At 37.0% G+C, this 21,855-nt stretch overlaps 1 protein-coding gene across 1 annotated transcript; it reads right to left on the bottom strand.

Moving 5' to 3' along the window:
* Positions 1 to 15,009: 15,009 nt before the first annotated feature.
* On the bottom strand, positions 15,010 to 21,630 carry LOC130733862 (low affinity sulfate transporter 3-like). Its single transcript, XM_057586146.1, has 8 exons — positions 21,530 to 21,630; positions 21,204 to 21,434; positions 20,971 to 21,097; positions 20,102 to 20,388; positions 16,191 to 16,384; positions 16,006 to 16,094; positions 15,610 to 15,686; positions 15,010 to 15,411 (listed from the first exon to the last, which is right to left on the bottom strand). The coding sequence occupies exons 1-8, from the start codon at positions 21,542 to 21,544 to the stop codon at positions 15,268 to 15,270; spliced, it is 1,164 nt and encodes a 387-aa protein (XP_057442129.1). The 5' UTR covers positions 21,545 to 21,630; the 3' UTR covers positions 15,010 to 15,267.
* Positions 21,631 to 21,855: the final 225 nt, after the last annotated feature.

Below are 21,855 nucleotides of genomic sequence, written 5' to 3'. Positions count from 1 at the left end.
TATTAATCTTGAATATAGCATGTTGTCTCGTGAAGATGATATTATTAAGTAACTATAAAAATTACAAGTAAAGTGATAATCTGCAAAATATATTAATAAATAATAGGTGAGACTTACCAGTGGCGTATGAAACCTTTCTAATTTTTTTAATGTAGAACGACGGCCACACCACAGCTGAGTGTTTGTAACCTTTCTACTTCAGCTCCAACAATCACAAGGTCACCTTCCACCTTTCCTTTATTCCTAATCTCTCCTAGTTCTACTACCTGGACTTATTGTCCTTTTCTCACCAATTTTTTTCTCAAATCGTACATAACTAAGAATTGTGACTTTTAGACCGTTTACAATTACTTGCTTTTATAGTCTAAAAACTTGTTTTTTTATTATACTTGAAAATAGAATGTTATCTCATGAAGGTAGTATTATTAAGTAACAATAACTATTACAAGTAAATTGCTAACCAACAAAATATATTAATAAGTAATAATCAAGTATTTTCTGTGTCATATTGAATATTGTTTTATATAAAACAGCGACACACAGCACAAAAGAGTGTTTGTAAGCTTTCTGCTTCGGATCCAACACCCACAAGGTCACCTTCCACTTTTAATTTATTCCTAATCTCTCCATGCAATGCAGCCTGGATTTATTGTCTTGCTCTCATCAAGTATTTTTTTAAATCGAACATTAATAAGAATTGTGAATTTTAGACTGTTTTCAATTACTTGCTTCTATAGTCTAAAATCATGTTTTTTTAATTAATCTATGAAATAGCATGTTGTCTCGTGAAGGTGCAATTATTAAGTAATTGTAACTATTAGAAGTAAATTGCAAGCCAGCAAACTATATTAATATGTAATAAGCGAGAGTTTACTGTGGCGTAATGTAACTTTTCTAATCTTTTTATATAGACTAGCGACCACTACACAACTGAGTGTTTGTAAGCTCCATGCTTCAGATCCAACAATCAGAAGGTCACCTTCTGCCTTTCCTTTATTCCTACTATCCCCTAGTTCTACAGCCTGGACTTACTGTCTTTTTCTCATCAACGTTTGTTTGATATCGTACATTATTAAGAATTGTGAGTTTTAGACTGTTTCCAATTACTTGCTTATATAGTCTAAAAACTTCATTTTTTTTATACTAGAAAATAGCATGTTATCTGAATAAGGTAGTATTATTAAGTCACTAAAACTTTTACGGTTAAATTGCTAACCAACAAAATATATTAATAAGTAATAAGTGAGTCATCTTGCGGCGTAATGAAACCTTTCTTATTTTCATTATTATAACGAGGGCTCACACCGCCACAAAATGTTTGTAAGCTTCCTGCTTCAGCTTCAATTTGAACATCTGAGAATGAAGAAGGATGAGTCTATCACTGATTTTCATATGAGGATACGTGACCTAGCAAATTCTGCTTTTGCACTAGGTGAACAAATTTCAGAGGAGAAGCTTCCAATGAAGATTCTTAGGTCTCTACCTAAGAAATTTGATATGAAAGTACCTGCTATTGAAGAGGCACAAGACATAAGCAGTATCAAAGTTGATGAGCTTATTGGGTCACTTATGACCTTTGAAATGACTCTGAATGATCGACCTGAAAGGAAAAACAAAAGCATTGCTTTTGTAACCAATACTGATGATGATGGAAATCTGGAGGAAAAAGAAAATGGAGAAACCATCTTAGAAGTTATAGGACTTCTTGCAAGAAAATTCAATAAGGTTTTGAAGAGGTTGGATAAGAGATCAAAGCCAAATGTCCAGGACAACCGGTCGGACAACTTCAGAAACTCTGGTTTTCAGTGTGAGGGAAAGGAAGAAGACAGAGGTTTCAAAGGCAAAGTAATACAATGTCATGAGTGTGAAGGTTTTGGTCATATCAAGGTTGAAAGTCCTACCTTTCTGAAAAAGCAGAAGAAGGGAATGATTACTACCTAGTCTGATGAGGAATCTGAGGAGGAGAGTGAGAACGAGACTTTAAATATTGTAATTTCATTCACAGGAAAGGTTGAATCTGATGATGGTGTTAGTGATGAGGAAATATCTGATGAAGAACTAGCAGAAGCCTATAAATTGTTGTATATAAAATGAAAGGAAGCATGTATTTATGGTCAGCAACATAAGAGACTTGTTTTTGAACTTCAATCTGAAAGAGACAAGCTAGCAAGTGCAGTTGGTGTCTTAACTTCCAAGATGGAGAACATGACAAAATCTATTCATGTGATGAACAAGAGTACTAATCTACTGGATCAGATACTTGTTGCTGGGAGACGTGCTGGTGACATGACTAGTGTAGGATATAACTATGAATCCTTTAACAAAGGAAGCAAAAACATGTCCAAAGAATATGAGAGTGTAGGAAGACAGTCATGCTATCAAGTGGTCAACCAGACGTCGAGGCAATGGGTGAGACATCCATATCCACAAGTGAGGAACTATCCAAATTCAACATGGAAGTGTCATCATTGTGGAAGGTTTGGTCATATTAGGCCCTATTGTTACAAACTTTACGGGTACCCTAAGGCAAGGGGTCAACCTAAAACAGATGAACCCAGGACACAAACTAAAGCCAAGGGTGAATGGAAACCTAAAAGTGGTCTTACTGCTCTCATTGCTCACACTTCACTATGTGCTTCAGCCAGAGAGGATTGGTATTTTGATAGTGGGTGTTCTAAGCACATGACTGGAGTCAAAAGCTATCTAGAAGAGATTAAGCATCATGCCAGCAGTCATGTTACTTTTGGAGATGGAGCAAAAGGGAAGATAAAAGGGATTGGAAAACTGACTAACTCAGGTTCTCCTAGTCTTGGCAATGTGCTTCTAGTTGATGAATTGAAGGCTAATTTGATTAGCATTGGTCAACTATGTGATCAAGGGTTGAAGGTTCTTTTCAGCAAGTCAGAGTGTGTTGTATTTGATGAAAAGAGGGAAATGCTGATGAAAGGAGCACGATCAAAAGATAACTGTTATATGTGGGCCTCTCAAATAGTATCTCATCCTGCTCGATGTTTAATCACAAAGGAAGATGAAGTCAATATTCGGCACCAGAAGCTTGGTCATCTAAATCTCAAAAGGATGAAGAAAATTATATTTGAAAAGGCAATCAGAGGTATTTCTAAGTTTAAGATAGAGGAAGGTAAAGTATGTGGAGAATGTCAGGTAGGAAAGGAAGTGAAGACGTCCCACCAAAAGCTACAACATCTGACAACCTCAAAAGTTCCTGAGTTACTCCACATGGAACTTATGGGTCCTATGCAAGTTGAAATCTTAGGGGAAAAAATGTATGTGTTTGTTTGTGTTGATGATTACTCACGCTTTACTTGGTTAGACTTTATCAGGGTAAAGTCAAAGACCTTTGAGGTCTTTAGAGATCTATGTCTTCGAGTCCAAAGAGAAAAGAGTTGTGGTATTGTCAAAATTAGATGCGACCATGGAAAATAATTTGAGAATAGAAAATTTGCAGAGTTTTGCTCGTCTGGAGGAATCACTCATCAATTCTCAGCTCCTATTACTCCTCAGCAGAATGGAGTTGTTGAAAGGAAAAACAAAACTCTCCAAGAATCAGCCAGAGTCATGCTACATGCCCAGGATTTACCATATCATTTTTCGGCATAAGCAATGAACACAACCTGTCATATCCATAACCGTGTTACCATTCGTACTGGAAGTACTTCAACTTAGTATGAACTCTGGAAAGGGAAGAAGCCTACAATGAAATATTTTCATATCTTTGGAAGTAAATGTTACATCTTGGCTGATCGTGAACAAAGGAGAAAGCTGGATCCTAAAAGTGAAGAAGGAATATTTCTTGAATATTCAGAAAACAGCAGAGCTTACAGAGTTTACAACACTCGTACTAAAGTCATGATGGAGTCTATAAATGTGATTATAGATGATGATCCTCAAGAAAGGAAATAGTGTATTGATGATGAAGATGTGATTCCAGATAATAGCTCCAGGACATTTCGTCAAACACTAAGTCAGAAGATGCTGATGAAGAACTTTCCACAATCTCTAAGGGACCATCAATCAGGGCCCAGAAGATGCATCCCAAGGAAAACATCATAGGGAGATTGGATGAAGGTGTGACTATTAGGTCTAAAGATGTAGTGTCAAATGCTTGTTTCATTTCTAAAATAAAACCCAAGAATGTCAAGGAAGCTCTCACTGATGAGTATTGGATACAAGCTATGCAAGAAGAGCTAGGGCAATTCAAGAGAAATGAAGTGTGGGAACTTGTGTCTAGATCTGATGATGTGAATGTCATTGGAACCAAGTGGATTGTAACATCCTGACTTGACGACTGGCCTCACGGTAACAACACGAGTCTTTTCAGTGCGCTTTGTCCTCACTCGCGCACTTCCCGGGAAAACTTCCCAGGAGGTCACCCATCACGATATTGCTCCAAGGCAAGCACACTTAACCATGAAGTTCTTATCAGTTGGGCTCCCGAAAAGAAGTTGCAACTTGTTGTTATGAGTAGTACCAATCAAATCTTTTATGCCCTCCTCAACTGTATAGTCCATCCCTATACAGTCTCGGAATACCTCTTGTTCGGGTGTGAAATCGGCTCATTCCTGTGACCCTCCGCCTAGAAGCCTGCCAGGAGCCGCTCCTTGTCCGTGCCTCACTACACCGGCGATCACTCCCCGCCCTCGTCAGCCCCGGGTGTCACAGGCCCACCACGCTTCCGTTGCGCCACTCAGTTGAATTGTTTCCTATGGAGACAATGTGTGCCTTATAAGACATTGTTGAGGGTTGCTCATGAAAAGCAACTCTATTGATTGCTTGTTTTCTTTCTTGACTAAAGCATAATGCTTCTCTTTTGCTGTTACTACCTTTGGCACTAACTGCTTGATTTGACTTGGTGGTTATTATTTCCGCCAAGACTTAAATCGTTATTCTTGTTGCCTGCATTGCCATGTGGTACTCTAGGCAGAGATTGCTATGCTTTGGATAGTAAATGGGGTATGTAAAAGACACATTCCCCTGAATATCGTTTGTATTTTCACTATAGCATTTCTATAGGGTTTAGAGTAGTTTGCTAAGTCTAAAAGTTGTCTTCGACTATTATATGACTGTAAGAAAAGATAGATGTTAAGGAATGAATCCTAGTGGAAGGTCTTATGAGTTTTAGGAGTGAGATGTTAAGGATGTGTAGCTTTTGAGGTGGAATTGTTAGAGATTGAATATGTTGGATTTAATCTCAGGTTAAAAGTAACTGCTTGATGATAGTAAGATTGAGAAGAATCATCTCCGATTTGAATAGTGGTTAGTCGAATTTGAGAGATAAATCATGTTAGGATCTTGATTCATTTACGAAGAAGTTGTAGTATTAAGAAAAGAATTTTCACTTGAAAAGTGTTGAAGAGTGAAGGAACAATAAAGGTATATATTTGGTGAAGGTTTAGATTTTAAGCTTATGAATTTAGTCATGAATGTGTAAGACTTGAAGTCTTGTCAAGTCTTGATCGAGAGACTAAGTATTGGATTGATTAGAGGATGATCAAGTTACAGAAAGAAAGTGCTAGTTTGTGATGAATACTTGAGGTTGTTATATATGGACAAGTTGCTTAGAATCTGAGAGTGAATGAACCTTTGATATGGATTTCGGTGAAACGTGCTAAGGTTTGAAGGTGAGACTTATTAAGTTGAATTTGAATCTTATGGTTAAGATTAACCTAGTGAGTTGAGGAGCATGTATGGGTTGAGATTAGCAATGAAAATGTGGAACCTTGGATTGAAGTGATTTCTAATTACACGATGGTCCTAGACTTAATGAGTTATATCTAGTTATACTCTAGATGAATAAGTGATGATCAAACTATCATTGGGAATGGACCTCGTCTGAATTTGGTTAGTGAATTGGTCGATGGGATGCAACATTGAGGAATTAGAATAGAGGTAGTTGTGACGATAAGAGTTGAATCTTGGTAGATTTAAGATCTGAAGATGAAAAGTTGGTTAAGTTCTTGAGTTATAATAAATGGTTGTGGAGAATTAGGAGAGAATTCTATTGCGAGGTGATGTGTTAATTGCTTAATGAAAAGATTTGTGTGCGTGCTTTTGTAAAAACACCTCGATGAGTATCCTAGTAGAGACTAAGGACACTAAGGAAAACGAGAGGAATAAGTGTTCTTGATGTGCACTTTTCTATTTTAACAAAGATATGTATAATTGGTTTTAACATTGATTATCTAAGTTAAAAACTTTTGAAGTTTTAAATGCTGTTGTTGATCTTGGCATTATGTTAGCGTGTCTAGACTTCTAGAGTTAATCATAATGGTTCATAGCCATTAAGAAGATTGCGTTTAACTTGTGATTGCGTGGTTAATTGAGTCATTATTCTGAAGTAGTAGTTTTAGACCTTAAGTTATTAGATTAACTCGACTAGTGATTTAGTTAAGTATTATTGTGAAAGGTTTTGAAACTTCTAGAAAGTCTTCGCAGTGCTATGGAATAAGTGTTTCAATCGTATCTCTTGAGTTGAGATGTCTAATGCCTTAGTATAATACTTGATCTTAGGAGGTTGAGGTTTGGATCTTTGGAAGTTCGAGGACTTAAAAACAATTAAGTGGTTAGTCAGGGACTTGAGCATGTTCCTTAGATATTGATGACTCATTTATAGATTGGAACTTTTGTAGAACCAAAAATAGAGTTTCAAGAAGGGGCTCGTGACAATGTGCATACAACAAGTTTAAGTCTAAGAAATGGTTTGACTGTTTTGAAGGATCTTAGAGTCGATTGATTGACCTAAGATGCGATAAGCTATCACGTGTTTAGAGGGACAATGTCATATAGATTTATTACTCACGAGGGTGAATCATTAGAAGATGGATTAAACTAATTATAAGTCTTAGGATATGTACATGATCCTTAGATGTGTGGTTTTGGAGTTCTAATTATGGTTTATAGATTCCATTATAAGAGTTAGTGAATGTGATCTACGAGGCGTAAGATTTGTGGTACTAGGGTTATGTAGGTGCACTACTTGATTTAAGGTACACGAGACTTGAGATGTCCCTCGTAAGTTAACTTCAGTTTGAGGATAAGCGTATAGGATTTGAAATGAGAGTGCATGTTTGATTGGAGGAATAGAGTGGAAGAGTTGTAATCGAAGTATTATGTGTTATAAGTGAATTGATTTGTGAATAAGTTGAAGGTTAATTTTGTGGATAAAGATGGTTCTGGAAAGGAGATGACGTTGACGGATTGTTAGATTTTAAGATAACGATCTGCTTATAAGTTGTTAATCGATTGATGTTGAAGTGAGATTGTTGGCAGAAGAAGCCATCTGATGAGATTTGAATAATATTAGCATGATGATAAATGGATGTATGTTTCATGGTTGAGTTGTTGATGTGAGAGTCTGACGATACCTACGAGGTCGATTATGTAGGCGTCTGAGTTATGATTTGGATCATGGTGCCTAGAGCACTAGCATGAGCGTGATATCTAAGTTTAATTGAAGATGATTGCTAGAGATCTGAGTGATAATTTTGTCTTGTATTTATCTTTGATGTGAACTTGTTGTGACTCTCCCAGGTTTTAGGATGTGTGCTGACGCTACTAGTAAGTTAGAAGATAATGTGAGGGGATGATATCCGCGAACTTTCTCTGACTACGAGTTTCGAGGGCGAAACTCCCTTTTAAGGGGGTAGTAATGTAAGACCCGAAAAAATTAAGCGTTTAATTAAATAGTTATTTATCGGCTTAGGAGCGATAAGCGTTGTTAAGCTTAAGTTGATGTGGTTATTTTACTTTGCGTGTTTAATGTTTATATAAAATGATTGTATTATTAAGATAATCATTATTATTAGTTTATTAAATAAATTAAAGAAAAGTAAAGGAAAATAATAGTCACGTTAGTGACTGAGAGATGGGAGATGAATATGATTTTGAATAATATATAGACTATGATTTAAATTAACACTTGTTTCTTGATCACTTGAACTACTTAAAGTGATCTTAAATTATATCATAGAGTCTCTAATATTTTTTTTGGATAATGATTCATCTTCCTAATATTTTTTCTATGACTCTATGAGTTAAATTCTACACTACCAAAATTATCTCATTACATATATATTCACCTTCATCACTAGTATATAGCTTCAGATTTTTCCAATCTTTTCTCCTGCGTGGCAGAGAACTACGTTCTCTTAATGTCATTAAGCATGACACTTCATTTCAAGTGCTGAATCATTTACCTATCTCTTGACAACACATAGCCTACAATCTATCACCACTTAACACGTCAAACCTAGGGCCCTCAAAATCCAGCACCTCACAATTCCTCTTTCCGTCGTAGATACCCATCTATTGGGGTTCCTTCACCATGCAGTTCCATTAATTTATTGTCTTTTTGAAGCCTATAAAAGGAAAGACATGTAGTGAACTCCTATATTAATTCATCATCAGTGCAAGAATTGTTTCTCTCTATCACTTTGTTTACGTTACCCTCTCTAAGCCAAACATTTATCTACTGTCTCTCAAACATTATACAATGGCAGCCCCATTCTTTTTCCCATAACCCATATCACGAGATGAATAACTACAAATGGAGCTTCAGCCCTGACCTCACCTCCATCTTATTTTGTGGCACAAGAATTGTTTTGAGGCTTCAGAACTGAAGGGAAGCAAGTCAGTACAAGGAACAAGGACGTGAGCGGATCAGTGTCACAACTTTGAAAGGAAAGCGGCAAAGGTGAGGGCACTTCGCTTCGGCTATTATATTGTTTGAAAATATGTGCTATATAATTGTCGTAAAGGCAACTCACCTAGCTACCTAACTATAGGCTAAACGTGGACTTGTCGGCGATGCTAATTGATTGTTGATTGATTTATGATATAATATGTTTTCTGAATATGATAATAGTGATGCTGATATGGCTGTTGAACATATGTTGTGAATCGTCACTATGATCTATGATCGGAGCGATGTGATAAGTGTTGAGTAGAATTAGACAGAGGGTCTAAACTACTGTTGTTGATACGGATCGAAACCTTGGTTACCTTGGGGTGATAGGGATCTTTTGGAAATGATAGACTTTTGGAAAATAACATAAGATTTAAAGTTTGAAAGAAAGACTTCATAATGCACTAAGTCAAAGCGTTAACACTTTCATAATCTAAAGATAACCTTTTGTATGAAAAGAATTAGGATGCAGGATAGGGTTTTGGAAATGGGAGCGGTCGACGATCCAAGAACTGTTAAGCATTTGATTCTGAAATACGGACATCTAGTAGGGTGGACCGTCGTGACTGGTGGGTCACGAAAGTGCAGATGGCACTTGTTGCTCATGAGAGTAACTGAATCATGATACCTTCGGGTGCGGGAAGAGACTGAGACTGTTAGTTAGAGACTTATCGTGGGAGGACGATTCATTGTTTGACTAATCATAATGCATCCATGCATTCATAGTTGAAGAAGTGCCGAGTGTACTTCAAGGCATAGCAAGCAGAAATGGTTAAACCAGGAGGGTTAGGACCGTCTTGACTATGGCCGAGGAGAGTAAGCGACACCCGAGCAGAAATGGTTAAACACGAGGCCTGTGTTAGGACCGCTCGAGGTGCCCAGCCTAAGTGGCAAAACAGTATGCGACAGAGTGTTGGCCAACCCAGATTGTGGAGCTGAGTGCAGCAGTGCGTTGACAGTGGGTCAACCCCAATCGAGGAGTCGCGTTTTGTCCCGTCAATCCCGAGTGGATTTGACGTTTTCCGGATGTGTCGCATGCATTGCACGAGCACACCATGCATTGACTTGCACCTCTTTGTGATGATAAAGATTAATAATAATATGATGTGTTATAGGACAAGATATGATTTATACAGCAATAAATTATTATTCACATGTTCTATATATATATCGTCTTGATGTCATATGATTTGGGATATGGCCTCATGTGAACTAGTTGATTTGTTATGAGTGTTGAGGGGGTTGTCATGGGTGACCCTCATAGTTTGGTAACACCCCGATTTCTCGAGGGTCACTTTAGTAACATTTTCAAAAACTAAATATGCCGACTAAACTTTCAAGGTTCCAAAAATGCAAGTATATTTTTTCCAAAACATGCTCTAGATAATGCATAGTAATTACCTAATAATAGATATCATTATATCCATAAATATGTGTACAAATAAGTTTTCAAAAGAAAAATCAAAAGACTTCTTATGCCCGACAAGTTCCTTGTGATCTCCGCACTAGGTAAAACACAAAATAGCAAAACATCGGAACCTACCCTTCCTCTAAAACCCAAAAGAATACAAACTCATATGATCATCCTGCAAGCTTCAACCAATAACGGTAAGCTTTCTACCCAAAAGGCTCAAGACTCTACTCATCCTCGGAAGGATTTTCCTCGACAGTCGAACAATCGATCTCGGATAAGATCTGCAACAAGGTTCTGGCATCAGCAGACATGTAGTCCATCCCGCGAACGACTTACGATGCGCTTCACCGAGCTGATACAAAAGCATGACACCTTATCACATCATTATGGTACCTCTTCATCAGCAGCACCACTGCGACTTCCCCAAAAGCATGGTACTTGATCTGGCCGTCGTCCATCACCTGGCAGTCGCCGGCCGCCCAAACACAAGCAATACATACAATGGCGTGCGAGGGTCAACTTCCAGAATATAGGTATATATACATAATAGTAGGTCACACAGTATACACACAATCACATATTTATACGTTTCACGCGTACTCACGTAGATCTATCGATCACGTGACTCACGTAAACTATGAGGGTCACCCATGACAACCCCCTCAACACTCATAAAAAATCAACTAGTTCACATGAGGCCATATCTCAAATCATATGACATCAAGACGATATATATATAGAACATGTGAATAATAATTTATTGTTGTATAAATCATATCTTGTCCTATAACACATCATATTATTATTAATCTTTATCATCACAAAGAGGTGCAAATCAATGCATGGTGTGCTCGTGCAATGCATGCGACACATCCGGAAAACGCCAAATCCACTCGGGATTGACGGGACAAAACGCGACTCCCCGATTGGGGTTGACCCACTGTCAACGCACTGCTGCACTCAGCTCCACAATCTGGGTTGGCCAACACTCTGTCGCATACTGTTTTGCCACTTAGGCTGGGCACCTCGAGCGGTCCTAACACAGGCCTCGTGTTTAACCATTTCTGCTCGGGTGTCGCTTACTCTCCTCGGCCATAGTCAAGACGGTCCTAACCCTCCTGGTTTAACCATTTCTGCTTGCTATGCCTTGAAGTACACTCGGCACTTCTTCAACTATGAATGCATGGATGCATTATGATTAGTCAAACAATGAATCGTCCTCCCACGATAAGTCTCTAACTAACAGTCTCAGTCTCTACCCGCACCCGAAGGTATCATGATTCAGTTACTCTCATGAGCAACAAGTGCCATCTGCACTTTCGTGACCCACCAGTCACGACGGTCCACCCTACTAGATGTCCGTATTTCAGAATCAAATGCTTAACAGTTCTTGGATCGTCGACCGCTCCCATTTCCAAAACCCTATCCTGCATCCTAATTCTTTTCATACAAAAGGTTATCTTTAGATTATGAAAGTGTTAACTCTTTGACTTAGTGCATTATGAAGTCTTTCTTTCAAACTTTAAATCTTATGTTATTTTCCAAAAGTCTATCATTTCCAAAAGATCCCTATCACCCCAAGGTAACCAAGGTTTCGATCCGTATCAACAACAGTAGTTTAGACCCTCTGTCTAATTCTACTCAACACTTATCACATCGCTCCGATCATAGATCATAGTGACGATTCACAACATATGTTCAACAGCCATATCAGCATCACTATTATCATATTCAGAAAACATATTATATCATAAATCAATCAACAATCAATTAGCATCGCTGACAAGTCCACGTTTAGCCTATAGTTAGGTAGCTAGGTGAGTTGCCTTTACGACAATTATATAGCACATATTTTCAAACAATATAATAGCCGAAGCGAAGTGCCCTCACCTTTGCCGCTTTCCTTTCAAAGTTGTGACACTGATCCGCTCACGTCCTTGTTCCTTGTACTGACTTGCTTCCCTTCAGTTCTGAAGCCTCAAAACAATTCTTGTGCCACAAAATAAGATGGAGGTGAGGTCAGGGCTGAAGCTCCATTTGTAGTTATTCATCTCGTGATATGGGTTATGGGAAAAAGAATGGGGCTGCCATTGTATAATGTTTGAGAGACAGTAGATAAATGTTTGGCTTAGAGAGGGTAACGTAAACAAAGTGATAGAGAGAAACAATTCTTGCACTGATGATGAATTAATATAGGAGTTCACTACATGTCTTTCCTTTTATAGGCTTCAAAAAGACAATAAATTAATGGAACTGCATGGTGAAGGAACCCCAATAGATGGGTATCTACGACGGAAAGAGGAATTGTGAGGTGCTGGATTTTGAGGGCCCTAGGTTTGACGTGTTAAGTGGTGATAGATTGTAGGCTATGTGTTGTCAAGAGATAGGTAAATGATTCAGCACTTGAAATGAAGTGTCATGCTTAATGACATTAAGAGAACGTAGTTCTCTGCCACGCAGGAGAAAAGATTGGAAAAATCTGAAGCTATATACTAGTGATGAAGGTGAATATATATGTAATGAGATAATTTTGGTAGTGTAGAATTTAACTCATAGAGTCATAGAAAAAATATTAGGAAGATGAATCATTATCCAAAAAAAATATTAGAGACTCTATGATATAATTTAAGATCACTTTAAGTAGTTCAAGTGATCAAGAAACAAGTGTTAATTTAAATCATAGTCTATATATTATTCAAAATCATATTCATCTCCCATCTCTCAGTCACTAACGTGACTATTATTTTCCTTTACTTTTCTTTAATTTATTTAATAAACTAATAATAATGATTATCTTAATAATACAATCATTTTATATAAACATTAAACACGCAAAGTAAAATAACCACATCAACTTAAGCTTAACAACGCTTATCGCTCCTAAGCCGATAAATAACTATTTAATTAAACGCTTAATTTTTTTCGGGTCTTACATGGATCTTCAAGAACAAATAAGATGATAGTGGAACTATGACAAGGCACATAACTCTCTGGGTTGCTCAAAGCTATACACAAATTGAGGGAATTGATTTTGATGAAGCATTTGCTCCTGTAGCGCTCGCCTTGAATCTATCAGACTGTTACTTGGAGTGACATACTTGCTCAAGTTTAGACTATTTCAGATGGATGTGAAGAGTGCTTTTCTGAATGGTTACTTGAATGAAGAAGTTTATGTAGAACAACCTAAGGGGTTCGTGGATCCAAGTCATCCTGATCATGTTTACAACATGAAGAAAGCTCTTTATGGTTTGAAGCAAGCTCCTAGAGCATGGTATGAGAGGCTTACACAATTCTTGATTAGTCATGACTATAGAAAATGAGGGATTGACAAGACTCTATTTGTGAAGAAAACTGGTAAAGACCTTATGATTGCTCAGATATATGTTGACGACATTGTGCTTGGAGGAATGTCGAGGCAGATGGTGGAACATTTTGTAGAATAGATGAAATTTGAGTTCGAAATGAGTTTGGTAGGAGAACTAACGTATTTCCTTGGACAAGTCAAGCAAATGGAAAACACCATCTTCATATCTCAAAGCAAATATGCTAGGAGCATTTTCAAAATGTTTGGCTTAGAAAATGCTAGTCATAAGAGGACTCCAGCTGCTACTCACATCAAGTTGACTAGGGATGAGAAAGGAGTTAGTGTTGATCAGAGTCTTTATAGGAGAATGATTGATAGTCTTCTATATCTTACTACAAGTAGGCCATATATCACTTTTGCGGTTGGTTTTTGTGCTAGGTACCAAGCTGAACCAAAAGCTAGCCATCTTGTGCAAGTTAAACGGATCATCAAGTATGTAAATGGAAATAGTGACTATGAAATCCTCTACTCACATGATCCAAACTCTATGTTGATAGGCTATTGTGGTGCTGATTGAGCTTGTAGTGCTGACGATAGAAAGAGCACATTTGGAGGTTGTTTCTTTCTTGGTAGCAATCTTATTTGTGGTTTAGCAAGAAGCAAAACAGTGTGTCATTGTCCACGGCAGAGGCTGAATACATAGCTGCAGGAAGTAGTTGCACACAGCTAATCTGGATGAAACAAATTTTGAAAGACTACAATGTCCTACAGGATGTCCTGACATTGTATTGTGATAATCTGAGTGCTATTAATATATCCAAGAATCCTATTCACCATAGTAGAACAAAGCACATTGATATCAAGCATCATTTCTTTCGTGAACTGGTTGAGGATGGAATTGTGAATTTAGAGCATGTGGGGACTGAAAATCAACTGGCAGATATCTTTACCAAAGCTCTTGATGCAGTGCAATTTGAGAAATTAAGGGGATTATTGAGGATTTGTCTATTTGAGGAATTATAACAATTAGCGAAGTTAAAGGGTGCCAACGACTATATTTTTATAACCATTACTTGTGTGGCACGCGTAATCAGGGATCTCACGTTTGTCTTGGTAACATCCCCTATAACTACCCACCAAGGTTCCATACAACTCCTCACAACGGCTATATCTTTTGATTTCGTAAAATCTCTCTGCCTTGTTCCTAAGTGAGATTGTGTTGTGCGTTTTCAAATTGTTCTTCTCGTCACAATGTCTCAAGATTCAAGCAAGAAGATCTCTTCAGGTCCTAAGCCCGTGACAAATGTGCATGGTTACTCGTTCAAGTATTCCTGAAATTGCAGAGACAGTTCTTGAGTAAGACGTCAGGTGTGGACAGTCAGGCTTAGGCTTAAATTTCCCCAGGCTCCACAAAAATCTTGGCTCCGCCTCTGAGTACACTAATAACTTGGTGAATATTGCCAAGATTGTTAACCTCGTGATAATGAGTGTAATTAACCACATTATGACTTAGTTGTTTGCATTCTTCTTTAATTCACCAAATAAGTTTACTTTTATCATGGTAATCATATATAACATCTTATTAACCACATTTTAATATATGATTAACCATATAGTATGTTGATCAAATAAACTCAATATACTGCTCATGAACCGATACCTATTCCTTTTTGATGTAGTAGTGTCATAATTTACCACCTGATTAGTTTTCTTTTATCATAGTAACCATATATATAATACATAAGATTAACCACATTATTGCATATCATCAACCATTTCACACTGCGTGCGAACGACACGAGTTGTTCAACACGAGTCAACGACTCATCATAGCCTTCACACGTGACATCACGTGTCAGCGAATTTAGAAGACACACATCCATCCACGGCTTCAGCCACAGTAAGGAAAATCCATTCTTTTCCAATTTTATCCACGAAGTGTGCCAGTTTAAGCTTGTGAATTACTAGCCACCTCGGGTTCACTATTGCCAACTGCAAATAAAGAACATAACAATATATAAAATAAAATCGTTACTTTAAGTTAAATTGTTTAATAGTGTACTGGAACTTCCGTTCATAAGGACTAAAAGTTCTTCAAATTAACTAAAATTCATGTGCGACGTACTTAAGGTGAATGTAATGAAAATCTAAACACAAAAAGAAAATTAATCACATGAATGAAAGTCTCACTTGAACTCCACGCGAATGCAAACTCTTATGAAGTTCCTCCAACGCTATAATTCCGGAAGTATCAACATTCATGAGGTCTATCAAATAGAATTGAATCAGGTCAAACAGTCATATGGTTAAAATAAATTGTAGACTTAATTTCATTTTTGTCCCTACTAAGTAATACTTTTTTATTTTAGTCCCTCCAGTTTTAATTTATTAGTTTTAGTCCTCTATTTTTAATTAAGCAGTTACGATTCATTGTTAACTTTCTATTCAAAAGTTAACGGTGTTTACTGAGTGTTCTTTAATTAAACTTAAGGGAACTAAAATCTATAAATAAGCATATTACTTGACCAGAAGATCAATTAAGCTGAAATTGCAGGAATTTTTTGTGATTAGCAATGTGGGACTCACTGGTCATTTCAATTATCACAGCTTTGACACTTCCCCTTGCAGTTTCTTCAATAAGCTTGTCTTCTTCTTCAGTGACCCATTTCAATATTCTGGAACATTTGAATAATTTTGATTAAAAAAAGTTTGGTCATTATTGAATTAAATATAATGTCTCTAAATAATTGTGTAAACTGTAAAGTGCTTGCCTTTCTATGACAACATTAGCATTTGCAAAGCAGAGTGAGCCAGAGCTTATGCGAATCACCAAGATGCCTGGAGTGCTTATGGCCATGGGAAATTGACTAACATCGTTGTAGGCTTCTGTTCTTGGAATTCTACCTAGAACTTCTATCCCAGGTCTTATAGAATTTATTAGTATCTTTGCAAAGGAAATTGACACCTGCAAAACAAATATCTCAATTATAAATAATACTTGATTGTAAGTCTTTTAAAAGGCTAGTTATAAATTTTATTCTCATGTAACCAAAAAAAAATACTAGTTATAAATTATGAAAACAAAAAATAACACATTAAAAACAAAAAAGTAAATAAAATGTATTTTGGGATGTTATTTTTTCATATATGTTCTTTGTGGTTGGTAATGGTATACAATCGGAATCTCCATCAATACCCCAAAGACTTTATGCTTCCTCGATTTTATCTGTGCTCCTTAAGCACGCAAAATTCATTCAAGTGTGGTTTTTGAGTGTGTGGATGGGATACTTTTGAGTGTAGGTGTAATATGAATTGACTTTTATCAAAATTCATAAAAAAAGCTCTATTGATTTGTTTGTCTCGAAATGAGTGAAAATTTTTGTTTGCGTAAATGTCAACTGATATCCAAATATAGTTTAAATTGTCAGAATTACTTTCTTTCCTCCCTGTTCTATTTCTTCTTCGTTTCTGGTGGCTTCTTCTCTTTGTTTCTAGGTGCAGTTGGCTGCTTGCCCCATCTTGGAGGATGTAATTCCTTTCCGTCTTTTGCCTTTTGGAGTAGTGGGTGTGCAACCAAGCCTCTCCTCTGCTGCTGCTGGTTGTTGTATTGTTGTTGGGTCTTGAGGTGGGGTTTTTGGCCCTCGAGAGGATGTTTCCAGGGCTACCAGTTCACTCAAAAGGAGAGGACTGCCCAAGAAGATTTAGGCTGGGCTTAGAACTTGTGTAGTTCTCGTTGAATTGGGAGAAGGGGTTGTTAGGGGCCGGTTGCTGACCCTTAGTCGCGACGCCTCATCCCCGTGTGAGTTCCATGAAGGAGGAGCTTGTGGCTAATGTGCTAGAGAGTGGGCATTCTTCTACTTTAAGTCTAGGTGTGGAGGAACCCGGTAACTAATTGGTGCTTTTTGAATCCCAAAGGACCTTCGGGTGCAATGACCAGGGCTGGACGAGCTTTGATCATGGGGAACGATTAGGTTTGACATATCATTGCTCGGATGAGAAAGCTCTCCAAGGCTTAGCTGCTCATTTTAGAGCTCGCAGGTTAAGGTAGTGTTGAGCGGTTGTCCAGTTATTTTTTGGTCTTTTGTCTGGTTCTCTTTGTGTGGTCGTTTTGGTTGCCTTGATCTGGCTTTTGATCTTTTAGTTTAGGAGGTTGATCTTTGTTTTTAGGTGATTAGTTTTGTTGTTGTTGTCACTTTATTTCCCTTTGTATTCTCTTGTGCTTTGTTTCCAAAGCTGTTATCTAATACATATTCTTGCTTTCTAAAAAAATATATCAAATAATAAAAATGAATGAATGAATTAATCAACATTTTAAAAAATTGTTTAACTGATCAAATGTTGGTAGTTTGATTGCTGAGTTTCATTTTTTTCCGTTGTTAAAAATATTTACGTTGAGGGGATGATGAATCCAATACAAGGAAAGCTCTTGGCTTTAAGGAATACTAGGCTTGTTTCATAGACTATATTAGGCATTAGCCATCATAGAATATATAGTACATTATGAGTTTATTCATCATTTAGCACTTAACATTGTTCTATATAGTCTTATCGATCATACCACCATTATAAATTAAAATGATGGATTGTTTTATTCACTATATATATGTGACGTATAAACTATTTGAAATTATTTAATTTGTTACCACAACCACAACCACCATCCATCACTGCCACCACCGCTACTGCTGCCATTGCCATAACCACTCCCACCATTACCCCACCGTCGTTGCCGCCATCGCCACCACCGCCATCTTCGTCCTACAACACTACTATAACCACCACCGTTGTCAGCGCCACCACCACACTCACCACCACCTCCACCACTATCATCCCTCTATCACCACCACAACTACCACTACAACCACCACCATTCGCCACCTTCACCACCAGTCGCCACTATCACTTTTTGCCACAACCAATGTTGTCATCACAGCCTTACAACATTGCCGCCACCACTACCGCCACCGCCACCATAATAAGAAACGCCACCACCCCTCCATCACCACCATCGCCACCACTGTCACCCCACTACTGCCACCTTCCACCGCCCCCAAAGGGCATTGTATTTTGTATACAACATATTGCCAAAATAGAGGCACATATTGCCACAGTTCCTCCCTAACTGTGGCAATAGAGGCCATCTTGCCACGGTTCCTCCCAGAACCGTGGCAACAGAGGCCACATATTGCCACGATTTCCCTTTTCCAACCGTGGCAACAACGAATCAATTGTCACGGTTCAACGTTCAACCGTGGCAATTGAGTTATTGTCACCGTTGAACCATGGCAAAAGGGCAGGTTTAACTGTAGCAATAAGCCTTTTTCTGTAGTAGTGCACCTCTACCAACACTCTCCACCACCATCTTGACCAGTATTCTCAATCACCACCACACCCTCCCTCAAAACCACTATTCTCAATCACCACTACACCCTCCCTCAAATATATAATTGTATCAATTTAAGTGATATGATAAATTATACACTACATGATTAAACGTTATATAATATTAAATTTTTATCCGGTCTAATTACATCAACCCTAATACTATTAACTATCTGTCTTTATATTACAACATGTCAAACGAGCTCTTACAATATGCTTACACTTAATTTAGTTTATGTTACCCTCCACTCAACCCACATTTTCTGTCACAATTTTGAACTTTGAATTTATACTGTGAATATCAGGCCAAATTTGAGGGCCGGAATCCATGCTAACAGGAAGCCCGACAAGTAGGGCAATACCAAGCAAGAAGACAGTGTTATATAAGTCAACTTAAGACATTGATATGGGAACCCATCAACAGGGGCGGACCTATGTTGTGGTCTGAACCCCCTGAACCAAAAAAATCGCACTTAATTTCTTATATAATTTTTTTTCTAATCCCTGAAAATTTTAAATTATACTAATAGATTAAGTTTTGCACCTATTTGCACCAAAGACCCACCTATTTGTATAACTATGACTTATATAATTTCTCATGTATAAACATATTCTAATTGTTTTTAATTATATTTTTATCGATGTATTTCATTTGAAAAATTTGAACCCCTGACCCCAGGGTCCTGGATCCGCCCACTGCCCATCAATTATCTTTCACAAAACCCACAGTTCATGTGAGTCATTCAAGTCTATTCTCCACCCACTATACTTTCACAGGACTCAACTAGATAAGAGATAGGGGTATAAACTTGAGTGCATGATTTGAATCCAAACAAGTTGGGGAAAAAAGACAAATACCATTCTGCACTATCTGCCCATCAACTTTATTGAATAAATTTGCAACTAGATTAAGGGTATCTTTCGTTTAGGAGAAACAGAGAGATGAAAAGAGAGAAGGTGTCGAGTGAACCAGAACTTAGAAATATAATAAATTTATAGGTTTTTTGTTATGATAAAAATGAATATTTTATCTAATTTTAGTCAATTTAAGAGGGGTTTAAACACATTTCAAGCGATTTTAGGCTGCCACCAAAATGTGAAAAATTGAAGAGGAAAACAACATGTCACATAGGAAAAATAATAATTTTCATTTAAAGTTTTAATTAAAATAAAGATATTCTTTATGATGTGGCGGAATTAAATTGAATGCTTGTGTAAAATTTGTTTACACTGACATTGCAATATTATATAACGTTTAATCATGCAGTGTATAATTAATTATTGAAATGATTGTACTTACTGCAATAAGAAGGCCAATTTCTACTGATACAAACAAGACTCCAAGGAAAGCACCGATGCAAGCGAGGAAATCTAATTTGTCAACCTTCCAGATATAGCAAGCTTCAGGTATGTCAATTAATCCAGGAAGTGCTGAGAGGATTATTGCAGCGAGTATGGCCAGAGGAGTGTAGTATAAGAGCTTTGTAAACAGTTCCAGGCACAGAAGCACAGTAACTGCCATTACAATGTTTGATACTGATGTTTTACATCCAGCACTGAAGTTGACTGCAGTTCTTGAGAATGAACCTGCACGTTTTAAGCATGAAACTATCAACAAAAAATTGGTACCGATTATGCAACCATATGCAAATTTCTGCTTTGGTGCATAAAAGATCAACTTATTTGACTGTTACAGTGGTTCAATCAACATGTATACATGTATACTAAAGGAGTCATGTTATTATGTTTGTCATGTTTTAGTTATATTCCTTACTTTTTCATAAAGGAGTTCAACCTTTTTTTTCTTCTTCTTTTTGACTTAAGCTTATTGACTTTTCTCACTTTAATTATCCAATTAAATGAGAATAGTAGTTTAGGAGGCTAAAAAAGATTGCACCTATATCTATACTAAATATACTTATTTTCACCTAATCTTTGTCTAAATCAAGAACATTCATATCAGGATAGGGCTATTGGAGGATTATCAATACAATAAGACTATCAAAAATAGACTTATACGATCTAAACCGACTTTGTTCACATGCTAAGTTATTGTTATATAACCATATTATTTTTCTTAAAAAAATTCAGCCACATGTGCATGATGCTTGTTTTAGTTTCAGATTAATTATTTGTCCAATTGCTAGTAAAAACAATTTATAAACTTACCGGTTGCCACATAGCAAGAAGTGAAGGATCCTGCAATGTTCATACACCCCATGGCCAGCATTTCTTTGTTCCCATCAAGATGGTACCCCTTGATGGAAGCAAAAGATCGACCAACAGCAATTGCTTCCTGAACAGAAAGTTGATATTTCCATTAAGGAAAAAGAACTTAGAGTTGAGAAAATGACATAACCATTTGAATAAAAGTATGGAAATTAATTAATTAATTGACATACAGTGAGAGCAATGACAGCACAAATCAATCCAATTTTAGCAGTTTCTCCAACATGTTGACCATGCAATTGTAATTGGTGAGTGGAACTTGGATTCAGGCCTTTTTTTACATGCTTTATTATATTCACCCCTTTCTCATCAGCTCTTGAAATATACACAATAAAAGTAGATAATACAAATGATATAAGAGGAGCAATCGGAGCCAACCAGAAAAGCTTTTTGTTTCTTCTGCCCTGAAATGAAACATGCCTTTATTATAATTAAGAAACTCAAATGAAGCAGAGGTAATATAGTAGTGGAATGTGGATGCAGAAATTTCATTACTTACAATAAATCTGGCCATTAAAAGGAAAATCAGGAATGAGCACCCGATTATAAAATTCAGTGGGTACCACTGCAAGGGAAATAACTTCAAACATCAACTAAAGCAACATGTTCCTCAAAAAATTTCAACTTATGAACTTCTTTAATAGCTATCTTTTTTATTTTGGTACCATCAATAGAGTAGCTTATTGCAGCTTATCTTATAGCCTAAACACATAAAAGAGCGTATTTGAACTTATCTTATAGCATAACTGCTTATACAAGTCTCTGAAAGAACTTATGCAAATAAATTATGATCTACCTATAAGCTGTTTTAAACTTATTTTCATA

This window comes from Lotus japonicus, chromosome 1, assembly GCF_012489685.1.
Source record: "Lotus japonicus ecotype B-129 chromosome 1, LjGifu_v1.2".
NCBI classification, from domain to species: domain Eukaryota; kingdom Viridiplantae; phylum Streptophyta; class Magnoliopsida; order Fabales; family Fabaceae; genus Lotus; species Lotus japonicus.
The sequence above is the reverse complement of the archived record's forward strand: the minus strand, read 5'-3'. Positions and strand labels throughout refer to the sequence as shown.